The following is a 21,942-nucleotide window of genomic DNA, read 5'->3' on the forward strand; positions in this document are numbered from 1 at the left end:
AAAGAGTGATGTCCAGTTCAGCACTTGACAGGGAGGGCTACCTTCTATAAAGAGCTAAACTTTAACACAAAAAAGATATCCAGATGGAGCGTTGTTATAACAGCCCCGCTGGATCAGGCCCAAGGCCCATCTAGTCCAGCATCCTGTTTCCCACAGTGGCCCACCAGATGCCTCTGGGAAGCCCACAGGCAAGAGATGAAGGCATGCTCCCTCTCCTGCTGTTGCTCCCCTGCTGCAATTGGTATCCGGAAGCATCCTGCCTCTGAGCCTAGAGGTAGCCTATAGCCATTAAGACTCGTTGCTACGGATAGACCAGCAGGGACGGAGGGAGGCCAGCAGCATACCAGGTTCTGCCACCGTGGTGGACCCCCTAGCCCCAGCCCCTGCGTCCGATGTCAGATGCAGGGGCATGGTTTAGCTCCCAAACGGGGCCACAGGGCCCCGTTTAGGAGTTAGATCCGCCAGCGCTGCGCTTGCAGCATGGTTGGAGCAACTCTCCCTGAGCCACTCTGGCCGTGCTGCAAATGCAGCGCTGGCTGATCTAACTCCCTAGCAGGGCCCTGTGGCCCCGTTTGGGAGCTAAATCACGCCCCCCACATCTGATGTCAGATGTGAGGCGTGGCCTCTGAGGGGCAGTGGCCCAGGTTCTTTGAACCCATCCCCTCAATGGTAGCTCCGCCCCTGCAGACCAGTCCTCCATGGATTTCTCTTTTAAAGCCATCCAAGCTAGTGGCCATCACCACACCTTTTGGTGTTTGCTAAATAGTAGTACCCCTGCACTGGAATTGTATACTAATTCCCTGATGAAGTTTTATAAAAATTAGTGTGTGTGTGTGTGTGTGTGTGTGTGTGTGTGAATGGGAAGGGAACTATGTTTCTCATCATTGCAGTAGCAGCTCATTCTAACAAGCCAAGGGGTTGCCAAACAAGATGCAGCTTCCTCTGGTGCCCAGCAGCCCCAGTTACTCCTCTCTTTCCCATCCTGTCCTCCCCCGGCGTTAATTAGAGCTTCACTTTCTGAAGAGTGGCCATTCATCAGGGAGAGTTAACCAGCTTGCACAGCTCCACCTGACCAATGGCTGGCCTGCAGGGAGTAATGCACCCTTGTTAATACTGGGGCAGGGTGGGCTGTGTGCGAGAGGCATTGCTGGGTCCCAGAGGCAGCTGCGCCTCATTTGGCACCCCGCTGCTTTGTTAGGACAAGCTGGTGTCACTACTGCATCTTTGGTGATAGATTTCCAGGTACATGTACACAAACACATTCCACATAGCCCCCAGCATTCAACCCTCACAGTTGAAATGCTTCTTGGGGGAAGTGGAAAATATTGTGGTTTTAGTGTTAGGAGAATGTGATAGTTCCATAACAGAATCACTCACTGAATGCACAAAACCGACAGTCACAACCTCTGATTATACAGAAAGGCCCTTGGTTATCTTTGTAGCCATTACAGAGGATAGCTGCTCGTGACCAGATTAATTAAAAAGGATCTTGCGTTGCAAATAAATGGTGTGCCACCTAGTGGCCAAACACTGTCTACACAATATTGGAGGAAATGTACATAATGCATTTTTAAAAAATATTGCGATCTGCCTTGCTCTCCTAAAAGGGAAATGGTACTTTCTTCTTTGGCAGTTCTTTTTTCATGGGTCTCAAACAGCTGGGCAGTTCATTGTGAAACATAAGAGGGACCTTTAGAAGCAAAGATTAAAAACACAGGATAGGAATGTGGGGATCCGTTTGTATTGCAACTAAAATGGAAGTTGCTGACAGTTGCTGGATATGTATTTGATTGTGCAAAGTCTAACTTACTTTGATCATTAAACTGATATTTCTTGAGGATGAGGGGTATTCCCTATATTCAGGGTTTTCTTGGTGGCTTAATAGATCCTTGCAAATCCTTCTAAATTTTTGTTTTTTAAAAAAAGATTGTGAGCCCCGTGTGTGTGTGTGTGTTTATGTGTGTGTGTGTGTATGTGTATATCTATCTATCTATCTATCTATCTATCTATCTATCTATCTATCTATCTATCTATCTATATTCTAATTTTGTAAGCTGCCCTGAACCTGCCTGAAAGATTGGGATATAAATCTAACAAACTAACAAGCAAGGATTGCCCTTTCAGGTTTACTGAGGTTGCTGTATCATCATCAGCTGATTATCGGCATCTTTAAAATGGTGAAGTCTTCAGCTGGAGAAGAAAGGCAGCAGATGCTGAGTTCTGATTTTGCAGGACAGCCGTTTATGATGCACAAGGGCAGCGGGGGATGGGAGAGAGAGGTGCTGCTGGGCACTTGTGCAATCACACTTTCCAATCCATAATGAAGACCCCTCTGTCAGACCAAGGGGAGCACTGCTTTGTCTCAGGCACAATATACTGCTGCTTGAGTCTGAGGACTAAATTAGAAGTGGTGATAGTGCATATCCATCTCTTTAATACTTTTAAAAACAGCAAGAATGGCATCAGGGCGGGAAAAGGGTTAGCCCTTTCCTCATGCCATTTTCCTAGTTAAAATCTGCCCCCAAAGCAAAAAAAAAAAAGTATATAAAAAGTATGTTTGCACATGTTTCAAAGAGATGGAGATTTATTCATCTCTGGATCATGTCTCATTGGGCCCTGAGATAATTTAATGTTCAAACAAAAGCAAAACTTTGGGGCGAGGGATGAAGATTGTGTATAAAAATGTATTTTTATTGCACGAAAACTGGCCGTGCAGAATGAATGGGCAAATGCATTTTTTTAAAAAAAAATTCTTTTTTATAGTATTTAGGAAAATATTGGTTTTTAAAGTAGGGGAAGAAGAGAGAGGGGACAGGTAATTAAATATATTTTACAATTATTGTATACCTTGCAGTAAAATAATAGGAAAATGTATTATAGTGATCTGAAACTAATTCAGTAGTATCAACCAATTGTTAATATAATTTAATATCAATTAAACTTTATATTAACAACCTTTAAGCTGGTGCATTGGCACAAATCTAGAAAATCAACCTTGGGTGCTGGCTCACAAATTCACACTTACCCCATCATTCCATGGTGCTGTTTTGTGTTTTTGTGTTTTTCCCTAGTAGGGAAAATAGAAGAATTAAAAAAGATTTCTGTTTTTGCAGTTTGCTGGATTGGGATGCAGAGTACAGAAGTGTGAAGTTTTGAAATTTGTTGTTTGTTTGTTTAACATATTTTTATACCGCCCAATACTTAAGTCTCTGGGTGGTTTACAACAAAATAAAAACAAAAAAAGTAGAACATTAGTTAAAACAAAAACAAAAAGTTCAAAACATTACAATTTAAAAAATTTAAAACACTATTTTAAAACAGCATTAAAACCAGTAGTGGGCCATGGCCGGGCAGCCGTGGAGGCGAGACGAGGTGGCGGGCCCGGCCAGAGACTGGGGGGGGGGGGGGGAGGAGGAGAGATAGCCGGCCCCTAAGAGATGCTCTGTGCAGGGGTCGGCTTGTAATAATAATATTACTATAATGTCAGTATAACATTTTGTATTGGGGGCTTTGGATGAAAGGTGGTATATAAATGTAAACATAAATAAATGCATTAAATAAAGTATCTTGATGTTGGGAATGTGGTCATAGCTCACTGGTGGAGCATAAGCTTTGCATGGGAAGCTCTTGGGTTCTTCCCATTCCCAGGGCATCTCCAGAAAGTGTTGGGAAAGATCCCCGGAGAACTGCTGCAGGTTAATATACCTAGATATACCTGACCTAGATAGACCAGTAGTCTGACATTAGGTCCGGCCGTTTTAGATGTTCAGTGCTATGATGATAGAGGGTCATCTGCTAGAAGACAAATCTTGGGACTTGGATCTGTATTTCGAGTATTCAGTGAGTGACACATGACTTCATGGTGCAACTGCACTTTAGCTCTGTGTATTCTGCAAGAAGTTTCTCCAGTGCCATCTTAGGTCTCTAAAATGATGCAGGAAAGGTTAAATAGAACTTAATCATGTCTGTGCCCTCACTCAGAAGCATCAGAGTTTTTTAAAAAAGAAAAAAGGTTTGAACATGCAGATTGAGAAAGAGTTCTGTGTGAATAAAAATGCATATACCGTGTTGTGTGGACAATAGTTCTTCCTTAAATTGGGGGGTGGGGGGAGTTCACATAGCTGACTCAAATTATGAGTATATTAATGTAATGTCAATTGGGTGGCAAAATTCATACAAAGTTTCAATATTTCTCTCTCTCTCAGTTTCAAGTAGTGCTGCACTGAATTTTCACAAGCAGATATTTCATAGTGAAAACAGGACTTTTAGGGCTCCCACATGCTCCCCCAAATTCCAAATTTTTCACTGCTTTGGTGCCTTTTCATAGCCCTGACTGTGCTTTCAGTGCCATTTTTTCCAAACCACATCTCCTTGCTGGCTATGTGATTCCAACCAATTAGACGTCAATTAGACCATATGGCAAATCAGATCCAGCTACAGAAGGAACAGGTACGCAGTCTGGGAGTGCTTCTGGATCCAAACCTCTCTCTGGTGTCTCAGGCTGAGACAGTGGCCAGAAGTGCTTTCTATCCACTTTGGCTGATACACCAGCTGGATCGGTTTCTTGAGATAAACAACTTCAGAACAGTAGTGCATATGCTGGTGGCCTCCAGACATGACTGCTGCAATGTGCTCTATGTGGGGCTAACTTTGTATGTAGTCAGGGGCATAGCAAGGTTGGAGTGGGCCTGGGGATGAGATTTCAAAATGGGCTGGGGCAGAAAGGGGGTGTTCTACCCTTTTTATGAAGGCAAAGGGCAGATTCTTCCATATGGGGGTGGAATGATGGTCTGGGGGGCGGGGGCTTCAGTTCCAGACATTTTTGTAATTTTCTGCCACCCCCAGACCCTGTGGGCCTGGAGACAATTGTCCTCCCTTGCTTTATTATCCCTGCACCTATCTATGTAGTCCAGAAACTGCAACTGATGCAAAATGCAGTAGTCAGGTTGGACTCCAGGCCATCTTGATGAGACCATATTACACCTATATTAAAATAACTACACTGACTACCAGTATGTTTCCTGTTCAGAGGCCCTTTTGCGGACCGGTTCAACCATTTGGCTGGTTCACTAGCCGATTCAACCCTTTGGCGGTGGGGGGGGGAGTGTAGGTCTTTAAGGATGGGGTGCACTTACCCCTCCCCCTGCATCCCCCCGCCAGTTCTGGTGTCCAGTAAAATTTGTCGGGGCGGCAGTATACCTCCCTGCCGCCCCTTCCCCTCTTCGGCCAGAAGTACCAGGCGGGTGTGCGCACGCTGTGCTCATGCACATCAAATGGATGCACACCTGGTGTGCGCACATGTGCCCTGTGCTTCTGGCCACTTCCGGCCAAAGAGGGGAAGGGGCAGCAGGGAGGTACACTGCTGCCCCGACAAATTTTACTGGACACCAGCGCCGGCAGGGGGGAAGTGGGGGAAGGGTCAGTGCACCCTCCCTCACCCTTAAAGACATACACCCCCACCCCTTCGAGCCACCCCCACCCAGTTCCATGCACATCCCTAGTTATAGCCTACAAAGCCCTCAACATACTCTTGGGCCTGGAGTATTTAAGAGAATACATTCTTCCATATGAGACTTGCTGCTGCCTATTGAAAATAATCTGGGGAGTTGCCTTTGGCTCATGGGTGGCTATTCAGGGACAGGCCTTCACTACTGCTGCCCCAAAGCTTTCCCTGTAGAAATAAGAGCTTCCCCATCTCTGACAGCTTTTAAAACCTGGCTTTTAATTAGATTTATAGAATCTGTCATAGTTTGTTTTTTTAATTATTTTTTTACATTTTATATCCCGCTCTTCCTCCAAGGAGCCCAGAGCGGTGTACTACGTACTTAAGTTTCTCCTCACAACAACCCTGTGACATAAATATGCTAAATAAGAAATAAATACATGTCTAAACCACAAAACCAATTCAGAGAGAGTGAACATTACTCTCATTCTCAATGTTCAGTGAGGAAGGATCTGCATGTAGATACTTTTGCCCCTGTTCATACCCCTTAGGAAAACCATCTAAAAGGGATCTGTTTTAATAGGAGGCAAAAATGGCCTCCCTGCACTTTATAAGAGCTATTTTTAACCTCTTAATTATTTCATTGTTAAGTTCAAATCAGTATGTATCAGTTTTTCCAGGTACCCTCTAGGTCAGCCTCCCTTTTGAGTCATTCTTTTGTTAATAGGACGGGCAAGCACCCAAAGGTTATGTAGTTTTCCAAAGAATGTACCCCATCTGTCGGACTATCTACATGCCAAGTGTCACTCAGAGCAGTCTTGTTATCCAGAATCTGAGGTTATCTAGGATGATGGGCAGACTAAAGGCAGTATATCTTACAATCGTGTTTGAATAGTGACAAAAGGCATGTATCAATTACTTTGAGGTCCAGATGGCTCCTGGCCCTTCTGCAACTTGGCTTGCCTTGCTGAATGTAAGCCTGGTGGTGCCAGAAGGGCCCTCACACAGGTCACCCCCACCTCCTCCCAACTTAGCTGGGAGGCTCTTGGAGGTGAAGAAGACACACAGGAACAGCCCAAAGGCCCAAAGGATGAGCTCAAGTATTTGCCCTCCCATCTCATTGTCAGCCCTTGGAGACATGCGGTCTCTCTTCCAGACCCCAGCTCTTGTCAGGACTTCTGGTTCATAAAAAGCCATACGCATAATTTAAATGGCTGGGGCGAGGGAGGGCTGACTGAAGGTCAGAGCAACATCCAAGGGAGAAGAGCTGTGCACAATCCCCCCAAAGCCACCACCTCACACGGTTTTAATCATTTCCGTAAGCTTAATGCAATATTATTCTAGTGGGTCTTCAATGGACTCTCAGATGATCAAACCCTGTAATATTTTTGGTATATTCTGATGGCTAAGAGAAACTACGTTTTTCTCATTGTTTTACTAATTTTATTTACAGTCCTCCGCAAAGAAGCTTATAATATTTAATGGGGGAAAGTGACCTTTTAAAAAAACAACCACCCAAAACATTATAATTACAATAGCAGATATACACATTAAAAAAAAAACACCCAGCAAAGAACCATGGGCAGAAAAGCATCAGTAGCTCTAAGACAGGGTTTGGCATGAGCTGAGCCCCCAAGAACACAGGGAAAGAAAACCTGCAAGGAGTTGAGAGAGAGAGAGAGAGAAAAAACACCAACTGTGCATTCCACCAGAGGGCAGTGAGGTATAAGCCTGTGATGTGCTTCACTGGAATAGGACACCCACAAGCAAAAGCAATGCCCATGCTCCCCAAGAATGTGGCAGGTCTGTCCCGGATCCAAGCCCTTGGATCCTGTTTGTTTAGAACTGACTTAGAGTGCCTTTCACCTGTTTCTCAGGGGAAAGTGAGAGTAGATTGATTAACCCAGGGGTGGCCCCACCATGAGACAAGATGAGGCAGTCACCTCAGCCAGCAGATTATTGGGGCACCCAAACAAGATACCCTCCTGCTGGGAAGACGTGGAAGGAGGATGTGCACAAGGGAGATAGCACTTGGTGACCTGCCTCAGATACACTGAGGTCTTGATTTCCTACTGGATTGACCAGTTGCATTGATCAATTATAAACACTTTGATTAAAGTTCAAATTGCTTTTTAACTTCCATATTATTCAGCTGGGAGAAGTCTTCTAATGTATAGTATCATTAATATAAAGATGACACCCAGATCTTTTTCATCAGATGCTAATAAGTCAAGAAGAATCTCTGAACAGATGTCTGGTGGGGAGCAGTAATGCAGGGTGAAGCAAGGCAGTTTGTCCATTAACATGTATGGGGCAGGAGCTGTGTGTGCATATTTATGGCAGTGGCCAAGTTTCTGTCACAGCCCTTCTTTAATAAAGTTCCTAAAGGAAAGAAGGGTACAGCTGGAAGAGGCATCTCATCACAGAAGCCCCTTGCACATCTAAAAGGAATGTGGTATACCCCCAAGCTGTGAGGGGGATTCAGAAATGATTTACCTCAGACATCAAGAACAGGACTATACCAACAAAAGTCTTTTCTGGATTAAGTTTAAAATATGGTAACCCAAATAATTCTTAGAATCTACAGCACTTTCAAGTGCTCTAAGTGCTTCACTTGTATTATAATCCTTAAAACAATATTGTAAAGTGATTTTATTCCCAGATTGCTTTTGGAAAATGAGCCTGAAGGGTGTGGCATGCCTAAGATTATGTGACTAAATCAGGATAGAGGTGAAATTCAAACAGGGCACTTCTGAGTTATAGTTCAGTTTCTTGGCCACTATCTACACCAGCTCTCTCTAACCTTGTGGCAGCAAATTCCATAAACTACTTATGTATTGTTTGAAGAAGTGCTGTTTTCTCTAATGTGTCCTGAATCTACAACTAAAATCAATTTCTCTGTATTGCATGTGCTCTGGATTAGGAGTGTTTTCTTTAATGTTTCACTACTATTCACAGACCAGCATCTATTGACAGCTGTCAGCTGAAAACTGTTCTGCTCTCTTATGTACCATACTCTTTTGAAGACTTGTTTACTACTTTGTGTTGAATGATCTCTCATCAAAATTTTAGTCCACTGGCTTTCTGTGCAAGGAGGTACTTCTACAAAATACAATGAACACCATCTGCTGCACCGTTAGAAATATATTTGAATTTATAAATGGCTTTTTTAAAAAAAGACATACAATCATACAGGGATGGACATTAAACATTCAAGGAAGAGTAATAAAAAGGTGGAAAGAATTGTCAGTGGAGTGAGCTATTAAGTTTATTAGGCTAGACAGATCATTCATGTTGACTTATAAGAATTCTATGTTGCTAATGTTGTTTTATACTGCCCCACTGCCCAGAGACTTTGGATGAGGTGGTATAATAATAAATAAATAATGCTTTCCAGGCCAATTTATAGTTTAAATAGGAGGTGGTGCAGGATTAGAAACCTGATAGACTTCTCTGTACTTTTTTTCCTGTTGAAAATGCAGGAAAATTCAAATGAAAGCTATAAAATAATACATATACTTGAAAATGCATCCTATGAAGACAGATGGAAAAATAACTTTTAGCCTAAGAAAAAGATACTGATTAAAAGGAAGACATGGTGCTATTATTTTTCAAATAAGGAGAAGCATGGAAGAAGGGACAGTGACAAGGATTAAGTGGAAAGCAGAGTCAGAAGAAATCTAGCAGGTTAGAAAAGGGGCAGGGAGACAGAGAAGGAGCAAGCTTTAATGTTGAGCGGGAGAGGGAGCATGTTCCTAACTATGACAAAAGAGATGGAGCTTGACAAAAGAGGCTTTAATGTAGAGAGGGAGAAGAAGCACTAGGGACATGCTCCCTCTCCCTCTCTACATTAAAGTAACTAGCTAAGGGGGCAGTTTGAGAAAGCAACCAGAGATGATAAATAAAGCAACCAAGGACCAAGGGAAAGGGGTGTTTGTGTGAGAGAGATTTTAGTTAGGGGACAGGTCTAGGATAGATGAAGCAAAGTCAAAGAAAGCAATAGAATTAGAGAAACTAGGAAGGATTAGGCAGAAAAGGCTTCATTCTTAAAAACTGAGAGCTACTGAGCTATTCTAGGGTAAGACCATGCCAGGGGCGTAACTATAATAGGGCAAGGGGAGACAGTTGTCTGGGGCCCCACTGCTTTGGGGGGGCCCCCAGAGGCAAGTCACATGACTGACTCCCCCAGCCACGCACCCGTCCGGGCTTCCTTCAGTTGTATTCATCCTTTTTACTACAAAATTTTTTACTACTGCTTTTTGTTACCACTATTCAGCCTCATTTAAGATTTCTTTCCTTCATGAGCTTCGCTTCGCGGGGGTGGGGGGCATTTTAAAATCTTGTCTCTGGGCCCCCTCCAACCTTGCTACGCCCCTGGACCATGCAATTAAAGGGGAAGCATTGAATTCTGGAAAGCAGAATCTGCGGAGGTGCTGACCCTGGACTGCCAGGGGGCCACCAGCCAGGGAACAAATAATCCCATTTGTTTTCTTGTAAACCACTTTGAGATTTAATGAGGTGCAGTATACAAATGTAATAAATAAACAAAATAAAATTTTATTTGAAATACAGAAGCAACCGCCCCCTGCCTATCTCAATGGAACTCCTGAGCTGGTGTAAAACCCTATCATTTGTGTTATGTCACAAGTTAGTGGTGGGGGCGGGGAAGCTTTAAACACAAATTTCAGCTGAAACTTGAAAATGCCTCTCAAAATTGGACATATTTCACCTTTAATAATACAGGTGGCCATTATCCGCAGTCCAGGCACCCATGGTTTTGCATATCTGTGGTTGGGCAATGAAGACCTGACCTCATTATTCGCAGATACAAAAAGGATTAAAATTCGCCTATTCACAGTTCATAGGTGGCTGGAAATGACCTCTGAGGTTATTTCCGGCCAGCATTTTGCTGAACAGAGACATTTTGTGGCTCTTTCTTTCTTTCTTTCTTTCTTTCTTTCTTTCTTTCTTTCTTTCTCTCTCTTTCTCTCTTTCTCTTTCTTTTCTTTTCTTTTCTTTTCTTTCTAATTTAATGTTTTTTGACATTTTGTATTTTACATACATCTTGCCCCACCCCAACCCCAGGCCCAACCTTCTTTTAAAATATGTCCCTTACAATTTTTCATGGGGAAATGGCAGAATTGGGGTTTTTGGTGGGCATTGCTGGACAGCTGGAGACCTGCAGAGCATGGCACAGTATTCTGTTGCTCTCATATCTGCCTTTTTGTTGCTTTTCTTCCGTGCAGGAACCTAACATCCCAATTGGTATTGACTTAAGGTCTTGTTATCCACTGTTTATCCGCAGAAATTGGGGGAACGGTAACCCCATGGATAACAAGGGCCACCTGTTATCCAGTTATGACTTAAGAGCAAAAGAGAGCTGCTGCAAGAACTATAAATCATGACTAAGCATTTCTAAATCTTGGAGTTATCGGACTCTAAAACAATTCTATTTATTCTGCCATAGTTCTTCACTGAGATAGTTCATCTTCTGCAAGCAGACCAACATTGCTCTTTGAATCTTTGATAACATATCTGTATAAGAACAGATGTTTCCCAGATGTTAATTCTATTTGTTTAATCTAAATTATAAGTGCCGATCAGCTGTCTGGTAACTTTTCTAATTACATTATTGATCTTATTTTGTAAGCATCTGTTACTACCGTTTCACTTTTGTTTCCTGAATGTTTAATCACATTTCAAATTTTAAGCACAATGAACTCTAATACAATGTCAATGTAATATTCCCATCACAGTGTCTGTGGTTAAATATCTAAACAGCACATTCCCCCCTTATATTTTGCAGTTATTTTGACATGCCCGACACGCAATATGTTGCTCAGGAAAATCAGCTGCCACCTCCAGTTCCTTTGCAAGAGACACAGTTTGCTTTTGCTATCCCAATGGTTGAGATATCTACTTCGACACTGCCAGCATCATTTAGAAAGGTAAGAGGGAATTAAAAGTACTAGAAAAGGTGACAATATTTATTTTAAAAGAAATCAGTCAACTGTATTCCTAATTCGGGAAGTCAATACATTAGTACTATACATACAAACGTATTATCTGTGGTGCTGCAGAAGAGTCAAATGGCTAGAGAAAATATTGATCACAAACAAAGAAGCCATATGTCTGTTTTTCCACCTGGGAGTATATGGATTCATTAAATATGCATAAAGTGGGGGGAAATTACATAAGTTTAACAGTTCACTCAGCCACACTTGTGTGTTCCTCTTTGGAACAATGGATTATGCATTTTAAAAGCGGATATGAATGTTCATTGAGTGCATAGTTTTCTCCACAGGTAGATGGTTTTTCTAGTGAAGTTTAGACGGGAGAGCTGAAATGTTACTGGTTTCACCCCTCAACTCAGGTTAGACCCACTGAAACCAATATAACTAAATTGGCTAAAATCTGTCTGTTTGTTCTGGCTTAGGATATTGGTTGATGTGTATAAACACATTCAGCTTCTGAAGTTATTCATCTTATTTGTATAAGTACTATGTCATGCCAGCAAGTTAGCATGAAGGGAGGGTGCTTATTATTTCTGTTCTAGTGTGAGAATAATGCTCAAGCTATTACCTAGTAGACAAGGTTGTGCAATGTCCTTCTTGTCATAACTTATTTTAAAAGCATCTGGCTTGATGGATAAACTAAGTTTCCCATAAACAGCTGTGAGTCACAGGTTAGAAGCTGAGGGAGACCTGCTTTTTGCTGGAAGACTAAAACATGAGTTTGACCCATTTTTGGCAACTTACTTTTGAATCCTAGGAAACAGCTTGCTATTTGAATCATTTAAATGAAACAAGATTTGTGTAGAGGTATAGAAGTACCTAATTCTGAAGTTATAAAAGTTGCTTCACCATATTCAGTAAAAACCTCCAAGTCTTAGCGCTGGAAAAAAGCAGATTTGCAAGCTTCAAGCAGAAGCAAAACAGCCAATTTTCCTGTTCTCATAACCTACTGTTTTATGCTATGCACAGTGCTTGATTGGCTCTCCCTCCCCATTATGTCACCAAGGAACACTTCCAAGCTGCAGAGCAGTTTGCTTTGTAAAAATTACCTTTTTGGAGATTAATAAGGTGACACATGGATGAATAATTGCATGAATATTCCTGCACTACTTTTAAACATAAAAAGCAGACAATCCAGCTGCAGAACAGGGCAAGGGTCAAGACTGACAGCTAAACTGGTACTGAGTGAAGTTTGCGGGTATGCATGTCTGTCATTTTGCTTGTAAAGCTAAGAAGATCAGCTCACTTTCTGGTTCTCTAAGACCTGCTATAAGACATATTACAAAAGTTTCCATTGATTCATGTCCATGGATTTAAACAGGATCCCCACCAGATGGAGATCTTCAAAAGCCATCTTGTTTCTATTCAGAGACCATCCTGAGCCATTTTTGGAAGGGTGGTATATCAATCAATCAAATAAATAAAAATTAAATTAAATACCCCTGTAGGGCTCCATATGGCAGATGTCACATTCTAAAAATCTTTTTGCTCATTCAGTGTTCTGTACATATGTAGTATTTGCATACAGCATGCTGCCACCTGGATTATAGAAAAGTGACACGTATATGCTGTACATGTATGGGACTCTGAATGGATAAGAATCATTGAAATGTGAGGCCTGTTGTATGGAACAGCATAGAGCTCTAAACCTCAAAGAGTTTGGAGTCAGTGTGGTGTTGTGGTTGGAGTGTTGGACTTGGCCCAAGGAAATCCAAGGTCAAAACCCTACTTGGTTGTGAAGCTCATTGGGTGGCCCTCCAGATCAAAACGCTGGACTGGTCACTCCTGTTCTGTTAGCCCAATGTACCTCTCGGGGTTGTTGTAAGGAGGAGAACCATATCAATTGCCCTGTGCTCCTTGGAGGAAGAGCAGGATAGAAATGTGATAGGCAAGCGTTTTTCCAAGTTACTCATGTCCTCATTATGTTTAAATTGGCCCAAGATACTAGGCAGCATGTATATAATAGTCTCTTTGGGAAGCCATATATATGGATGGGTTGTGCTCCCCTTGTCTTACCCATTTCCACACTTAGCCCTGGAAGGAATTTTTGCAATGTGTCAAGTTTGTTGAAGGCCTTGGGTTTTTTTTTAAATTGGGTTTGTTGCTTCCCCATGAAGTATGTAGGTTGGTTCAATTTCTTGAGTTACCTGCATTTTAATATTTTGTACTTCTGTTGTACATCCAGTCACTGCCTCTGTGACCGGTGACCGGTACCAACAGTGTACTGCTGTACATCCAGTCACTGCCTCTGCCTTGAAAGAGTAAACATATTATATTCATGTATAGATGAAGGGGGCCAGGTTCATTCTGTGGTGTATCCTGCATTGTGTGTCAGCAGAGAGGCTGGATGTGATGGCCTTCTGTGCCCTTCCCACTTCTGTGAGTCTATAAGAACATAAGAAAAGCTCTGCTGGATCAGGCACAAGGCCAATCTAGTCCAGCATCTTGTTTCACACAGTGGCCCACCAGATGCGTCTGGGGAGCCCACAGGCAAGAGGTATGTGCATGGCCTCTCTTCTGCTGTTGCTCCCTTGCAACTAGTTTTGAAAGGCATCATGCCTCTGAGGCCAGAGATGGCCCACAACCAGCAGACCACTTGGTATACATTCCAACTTTGCTTCTAGTACTGTGGTTTTAAATAAGTTCCATGCTTTCTGGAGTGATTTGACTCTCCTGACTTTCCCTTTCAACTTCCTTCTTACCAGTTCCCTCATTTTTGAGAAGTTTCCTCTTCTAAAGTCCAACGCATCTGTGTTGGACTTCCTTGACAATTCTCCACTTGCACATATGCTGAATTGGATCACACTATGGTCACTGCTACCCAATAGTTCTGCAACTCTGACATCTTGTACAAGGTCCTGGGCACTACTCAGGATTAAATCCAAGGTCGCCATCTCTCTGGTTGGTTCCGCGACTAACTGTTCTAAGGCACAGTCATTTAGCACATCTAGAAATTTGGCCTCTCTTTCATTACCTGAATGTGAATTTACCCAATCTATGTGTGGGTAGTTGAAGTCATTACTACAGCAGTGTCTCTCTTTGACGCCTCTCTTATTTGCTTATCCAACTCCAGATCACTCTCAGCATTTTGATCTGGAGGGCGATAGCACATTCCTAGTAACACATTTCCTTTCAGTCCTCGTATGTTACCCATAATGATTCTGTGGAGGACTGCGGTCCACCTAGGTTTTCTTGCTTATTGGAATCTATCCCTTCTTTGATATAGTGCCACTCCTCCTCCAATCCTCCCCTCCCTGCCCCTTCTATAGAGTTTATATCCAGGAATAATCGTGTCCCACTGGTTCTCACCATTCCACCAGGTTTCCATTACACCCACTATATCTATGTTAGTAGATATAGTGGGTGTAACCTGCTTTACATTAGTAACCAAGTATTCCAGCTCACCCATCTTGGCTTGGAGGCTTCTGACATTGGTATATAGACACCTATACGCAGAGTCCCACACCTGGTGTTGGCATGTGCTATCCCCCTTACTATCATTTGACCTATTTGACAAGCTGTCCTGTGTTTCCTTCTGCTCAACTCCTGGCTCTACTCTGTTCCCTTCTGGTTTATCTGAAACATGTTCACCCTCACACCTTAGGGGATTTTGCTGGACAAAGCAGATACCACCCTGTTCCTGCCGGCAATCCCCCAGGCATCATTTTAAAAGCTGCTCTGTGAACTTTTTGATTTTAAGCACCAGCAGTCTGGTTCCATCTTGGTTCAAGTGCAGCCTGTACCTTTTGTATAGGCTTCACTTCCCCCCAAATGTATCCCAGTGCCTAACGAATCTATACCCCTCCTCCCAGCAGCACCATCTCATCCACGCATTGAGACCCCTCAGCTCCGCCAGTCTTGCTGTCCCTGCGCATTGAACAGGTAGCACTTCAGAGAACACTACCCTGGGGGTCCTGGACTTTGGTATGCTACCTAGCAGCCTAAATCTGGCTTCCAGACCTTTTCCAACGTTGTTGGTGCCAATGTGCAGCACGACAGCTGACTTCTCACCAGCACTGCCCAAGAGCCTATCTAGACTCTGTGTGACGTCTGCAACCTTTGCACCAAGCAGGCAAGTAACCGTGTGGTCTACATTCAAGTCACAGACCCATATCTCTATGCCCCTAATGATTGAATCACCCACTACTTGGAGGCCCCCACCCCTGGAGGAGTATCCCCTGTGTGAGAGGATATGGGCGTATCACCCAAGGAAGGGGTCCCTACTAAGGGAGTGTTTCCCTCTTCCTTAGACCAATGTCCTCCTTCCCGGAGATCTTCATTCTCCATGACAGCAGAAGCGCCATCAGCCTGGAGTGGGATGCCTCTACCTCATCCCTGAGGGCCTCATCCACACATGTCTCTGCCTCCCTGAGCTTCTCCAGGTCATCCACCTTGGCTTCAATGGAACGAACGTGTTCCCTGAGAGCCAAGAGCTCTTTGCACTGAGCGTACACCCACAACTTCTGCCCCTCAGGCACAGGACCAGCTCTGGGGGATCTGGCACCCCGATGCAACATTCTGTTGAACGCCCTTAGTTAACTATAGTAGTGTATCTAGTTTCACATAGAGTTTAATTAAGATGAGAACAGTGAGATTTTAGTTCACCTACTCAATCCAAATATCATGTTAGTTTAGGAAAAATGCAGTCTTCACATCACATGGATGTGTCTTCACATGGATTCTGTGGAAGAAAAAGCTTATTACCACAAGAAAATTTATTAGAAGTGTATCTAGACCTAGCAGTGGTAAATATTCAAAAATAAACTCACTGGATACTTATACTCACCGGATACGTCCAGTGAAAAAGTGGAGTAAAAAGTGTAGAACCAAGATCCACCGCTAATATCATGCTTGTTCTGTAATCCATTGGAACCTCAATTACTGTATTAAAACCATTTTCTTTATGCATGTACCACTGAAGTCAATAAGAATTACTTCCCAGTTCTAACTACCTTTTCTTGGAGGTAAGTGCTGTTAAGATTGGGTACTATGCTGATTAACATCCAGACCTTAAATGTGTTTACTTGTAACACAGCCACACAATCTGATCCTATGTATATTTACGCAGAAGTCAGTCCCATTGGCTTCACTCCTGAAAAAAGTATACATAGGATTGCAACCTTAATCCCACTGACCAAGGATGAACAAGTACTTTGGCTTTACTACTTCATGACTGTTTGTATTTTAACTTTACAACTGACTTTAGTGGGGCAGTTCTCAGTATGTATCATACAAATGACACATGGATGTCCTTCGGCAATAAAGGCTGTCAAGTGTATTTTTTAAAAGGCACAAAATACATCTGTTTTCCATGTTTTAGTTTTTTTTAAAAGACTGTTTCCTTTCCCACTCATATCTCTAAATTTAAGTGTTTCTGCCCACATCTTGGAAATATCCCCCCGGGTGCTCCAGAGTGAAGAGAAAATGGGCTTAAGTGGACTATAAAAAGTAAATTCATTTCGTCACATTACATTTGATTCACAATCAGCCAATAAATGAAGCTTGTGCAGTCCTGAATCCACTGGCTGCTGAGTGGCTCTTTTGAAATCAGTAAGGCTATTAAGGTAGATCCAGAATAATTATTCATATTGATTCGCTAATCTACCATACCATGAGTACAAAAATCATTTTATGGCTAAGAAATGCAGAATTGTATTCTATTTCTTGAAGTTAAGTTTCGGAACATTATGCAATGGTTTAATGGATTTTAATCTGGTATTTTATAAGAAGGCTTCATAGAAAGTTCAAGGCAGGCATTATTAAATTAAAAGGCTGCAGTACACTGCAACTAGGTATGTGCACGTTAATTTTAATGTGCTGTCTCAAAGTACTGAAATCTGGGCATTTCCAGCATCATATTTAAAACATTGTACATTGAACCAATACATGATCTGGGTCATTAATGAGGCAAATTGAGTTACAGGTATGAATTTTACATTAAATGGATTAATATTATATGGCATGGAGGAATTTTAAATACCCTATCGCCATGAATTTTTAATAGTTATGTGCTCTAATGTAATGTTGCAAGGCAATTGCTTTTCTTAAGGCAGGGGAAGATCCTCCTACCCCCTCACCCCCACCAACTTCTCCGCACTCAAGTTTGCAGCTTATTTTTGTCTGCTAAAATACACTGGGTGTCACAAATACCAGAGGTATTAACATACATTAAACGAGGCTAGAAACCTACATCTCCCATCGTCTCCTTCAGGAACCTGCTGGTGAAGTGATAATTAAGCAACCTGAAGAATTAATGTTAACGCGCACAGGATGGGGGGCGGAGAACCCAGATAACAATCGCCATTGCTGCTTTTTGGCTTCAGGGCCAGATCACGGGAAGAGCAGCGATTGTCACTGTGCAGGCGGCTGTGAGGGCTCTAAGTGCCACTGGGGATAGTAAGATCCAGGCAGCAGGTGAGCGGGAGTGAATTCCATTCGCATTCCCACAGTTCTTCATGAGGAACTTCTTTTTCCTCCCTCCAGTGGGCAGTTCCCTGATGCAGCGCATAATCTGCTTACTGGGTTGAGCCAGAAAATGCTGCCTGAAAAAGATTGGCAAGTGCTCGGACAACCGGTAGCCTGGGCGGGGGCAAGGGGGCTAGTTTGGGATGTACTGGACGTCAGCAGAGCGGCCAGCGGGCGGGGCTGGACCCAGGCCGCTGCTTGGCTGACTCCGCGCCTGCATACATATTACCCCCCTTTACTCTTGTGTCTTGTCCATCCCCTCGTTCCTCCTTCCCCCCCCGGGCTCGGGTAGCACGCGCCTGTAGCCTGTGAGATAGATAGATAGATAGATAGATAGATAGATAGATAGATAGATAGATAGATATGTATGGCAGCACTGCAAACTGGGCTAAGCAGAGACTTTTCTGCCTGGCAGGATGCATGCTTCTGTTGCTGGAAGCAGTGGCACTCAGTGCTCTCCAGCGGACAATGCCCTGATGGGGTGTATCGTCTGCTTACTGGGTTGAACCAGAACTGCTCAGGCATATAGTCATACATGAGGCACTCTGTGCAATACACTGGGAAGCAACCCCTCCCCTGCTGACATTCTACCGTCATAATTAGTTTTATTGGCAATTTAGAGTATATGGGGATTGAAGCTATGTACTGCGTACAGTTGTCAACTAATTAACCATTTTTAGTTTTGTCCTCCACGAAAATGACAAACTTTGGATAGTACTCACTTTATTCTTCCACCGGGTGTCTCCTCTGTGATGAAGGGGCACCACTTGTGTGCCTCCACAGAATTTCTCACCAAACTTCTGCAAAACTCCTTTATTATCTGTTTGCAAAGTTCCTCTGGTCTGAACCTTGTATTCAATACCAGCAGTCAAACTGACCCTCCTCAGGAATGTGACCCCTCCCACAAGCTGAGGCACTTACCTAGAATGAATCCCCCACTCAGGCTTCTCCTTTGACAAACACACAAACACTTCCAGCCTGCCAGAAATCAAACCCTAGAAAATTACCAGCCCTAACAGCTTCGCTTCTTTTCTTTTCTTTTCTTTTCCTTGCTGTGTTCCCTTGCTTGATATCGTCTTTTCTTTTCTTTTCTTTTCCTTGCTGTGTTCCCTTGCTTGATATCGTCTTTAGGACAGAAATACAAGCTTGTTGCTTCCTCTCTCTTCAAGACCAGCAAGCAACTGGCTCTCCTCAGGAATGTTGCTTCCTCTTTCCTCAAGACCAGCTGTCAATCTGACCCTCCTCAGGAATTTGACCCCTCCCACAAGCTGAGGCACTGACCTGGAATGAATCCCCCACTCAGGCTTCTCCTCTGTCAAAGACACAAACACTTCCAACCAGCCAGAAATCAAACCCTAGAAAATTACAAGCCTTAACAGACTTAGCTTCTCCTTCCTCTCTTGTTTTCTTGGTGATTGATTGATCTATTGATTGATTGATTGATTTTATTTCCTTGCTGTGTTACCTTGCTTGATATCTTCTTTAGGAGAGAAATAAAAGCTTGTTGCTTCCTCTCTCTTCAAGACCAGCAAAAAACTGGCTCTTCTCAATAATGTTGTTTCCTCTTTCCTCAAGACCAACCGTCAAACTTCCCCTCTGCTATGAGGGAATTATAAATTTCATTTCTGATTTGTAAATTTACATGTTGAATATTCTGGGGAAACATCTGTGCCAGGCTATGAACCTTTCAATTTCAGGGTTTTTTGGTGTTTTTTTAAATGGTTGGTTCAGTGTGTGAATCTGAAATAATGGAATTATATTTCCATTTATCGAAGCCTGGTAATTCATTGCATACATTATTTGAGACAATAATTCTTTGTGCCATGTTTGCTTTTCATATTCTTGGCATCAAATGCCACCTGCTGAAAATTGTTGGTGTATGTTTTGTAATTCATGGCCTTGCTGTATAAACTTTCACCTCTTTAGTTAATACAAGACCAGTTGTATTTTTAATTTTGCAAACAATGCAACTAGAAATGCAGTCATGGAATATAAGGCTACATTTTGCCTTATAATTTAATATGTTACACTTTGCCCAGGGCAGAATGTATTAGAACCCTCAGTAGCAAAGAGTTTCAATTACTGGTGCCCGAGGATGTGTACAAAGTGTTTAGTTGAGTTTGGCTGACCACATGCATGCTTGAACCTTGCCTTTCATGGCTTATTAAATCTAGTAGGGAAGCAATTTTTTAGCTGGGTCCAGCATGTTTTTAAATAACAAGAGGGGAGTGGTCCCAGTTCCATTGAAGGAATCTGCTATTCGACCACTCCAAAGGAAATCCAGTCTGGACCCAGAGGACATAAAGAACAATCGGCCTGCAGCCAATATTCATTTCCTGGGCAAGGTGCTTGAGCATGTAGTGGCTGACCAGCCCCAGACACTCTTGGAGGAAACAGACTATCTATCTAGATCTTTTTCAATCAAGCTTTAGGCCTGGCTTTGGAACATAAACTGCTTTGGTTGCCCTGTGGGATGATCTATGCGGCGGGGCAGGGGGGGGGGAGAGGCAGGGGGAGTTAATTCTCTTGGATTTCTCAGCGGCTTTCAATGCCATTGACCATGGTATTCTTTTGGATAGGCTGGCCGTGTTGAGTGTGGGAGTCAATGTTTGGGGGTGGTTCCACTCTGATCTCAAGGCCCTTTCCCAAAAGGTGGTGATAGGGGATTACTGCTCAACCCCTTGGCATTTATGCTGTGGGTTACCACAGAGTCCCATTCCTTCTCCGATGCTGTTTAACATCTACATGAAACCGTTGGGAGAGGTCATCTGGAGATTTGGCCTGAGGTGTCATGAATATGCAGATGACACTCAGCTGTATCTCTCTTTTTCATCAGACACAGGTAAGGCGGTGACAGTCCTGAATTGCTGCTTGGATACAGTAATGGACCAGATGAGGGTGAATGTTGAGACTCAATCCAGACAAGACAGAAGTACTGCTGGTCAGTGGTCCCTCTACTCATGTGAATGATGTTAAGCCTGTTCTAGATGGGGTTGCACTCCCCCTGAAGGACCAGGTTCGCAGCTTGGGGGTGCTCATTGATCCAGCACTGTCACTAGAGGTTCAAATGGCCTCCGTGGTTTGGAGTGCCTTTTATCAGCTTTGGCTGATATGCCAAGTGTGACCGTACCTGGACAGAGATAGCTTGGCCACAGTTACTCATACTCTGGTAACCCCTTGCTTAGATTACTGCAATGTGTTGTATGTGAGGCTGCCTTTGAAAACAGTCCAGAAACTGCAGCTGGTACAAAATAGGGCTGCAAGATTATTAACTGGGACTGGACGTTTTGTGTATATTATGTCAGTGCTTCATCAGCTGCCCTGGCTCCCAGTCCGTTTTTGGGACGAATTCAAGGTGCTGGTTTTAATTTTTAAAGCCCTCAATGGCTTGGGACCGGGTTACCTTAGGGAGCGCCTTTCCCCATTTAAAATGTGATGTGATTGTAACTGGTTTTTTTAAAAATGTTTTTTGAATTGTTTTTGTATTGTATTCCCCACCCCCTTTCTTTGGTCTGTTATGATTTAATGTGTGTTTTTAATCTCATGTTTTAATGTCGTGTTGTAAGCTGACCAGAGGACAATTTATTATGGGGTGGCTAACAAATAAAGTTTATAATTAATTATTTATCATCATCATCATCTTAGACATTGGTTGATTGATTGATTAAGTGCCGTCAAGTCGGTGTCGACTTTCAGCGACCACATAGATAGATTCTCTCCAGGATGATCAGTCTTCAACTTGGCCTTTAAGGTCGCCCAGCGGTGCATTCATTGTTGTCATAATCGATTTCTTCCACCTTGCTGCTGGTTGTCCTCTTCTTCTCTTTCCTTCAACTTTTCCCAGCATTATGGACTTCTCAAGGGAGCTGGGTTTTCAAATAAAATGTCCGAAGTATGATAGTTTGAGCCTGGTCATTTGTGCCTCAAGTGAAAATTCTGGATTGATTTGTTCTATGATCCATTTGTTTCTTTTCCTGGCTGTCCTTGGTATCCTCAAAAGTCTTCTCCAGCACCAAAGTT

General features: G+C 43.0%; 1 protein-coding gene across 2 annotated transcripts in view; it reads left to right on the plus strand.

Annotated features, from left to right (window-relative positions):
- Window positions 1–21,942, plus strand: part of CRYBG1 (crystallin beta-gamma domain containing 1) — a 158,756-nt gene that overhangs the window by 56,259 nt on the left and 80,555 nt on the right. For both annotated transcript variants that reach the window (XM_053288391.1, XM_053288323.1), the window contains exon 2: window positions 11,250–11,391. In XM_053288391.1, coding sequence (XP_053144366.1) covers window positions 11,250–11,391 — 142 coding nt within the window. The remainder of the gene's footprint in view (window positions 1–11,249; window positions 11,392–21,942) is intronic.

Source organism: Hemicordylus capensis, chromosome 1 (genome assembly GCF_027244095.1).
Source record: "Hemicordylus capensis ecotype Gifberg chromosome 1, rHemCap1.1.pri, whole genome shotgun sequence".
NCBI lineage: Eukaryota > Metazoa > Chordata > Lepidosauria > Squamata > Cordylidae > Hemicordylus > Hemicordylus capensis.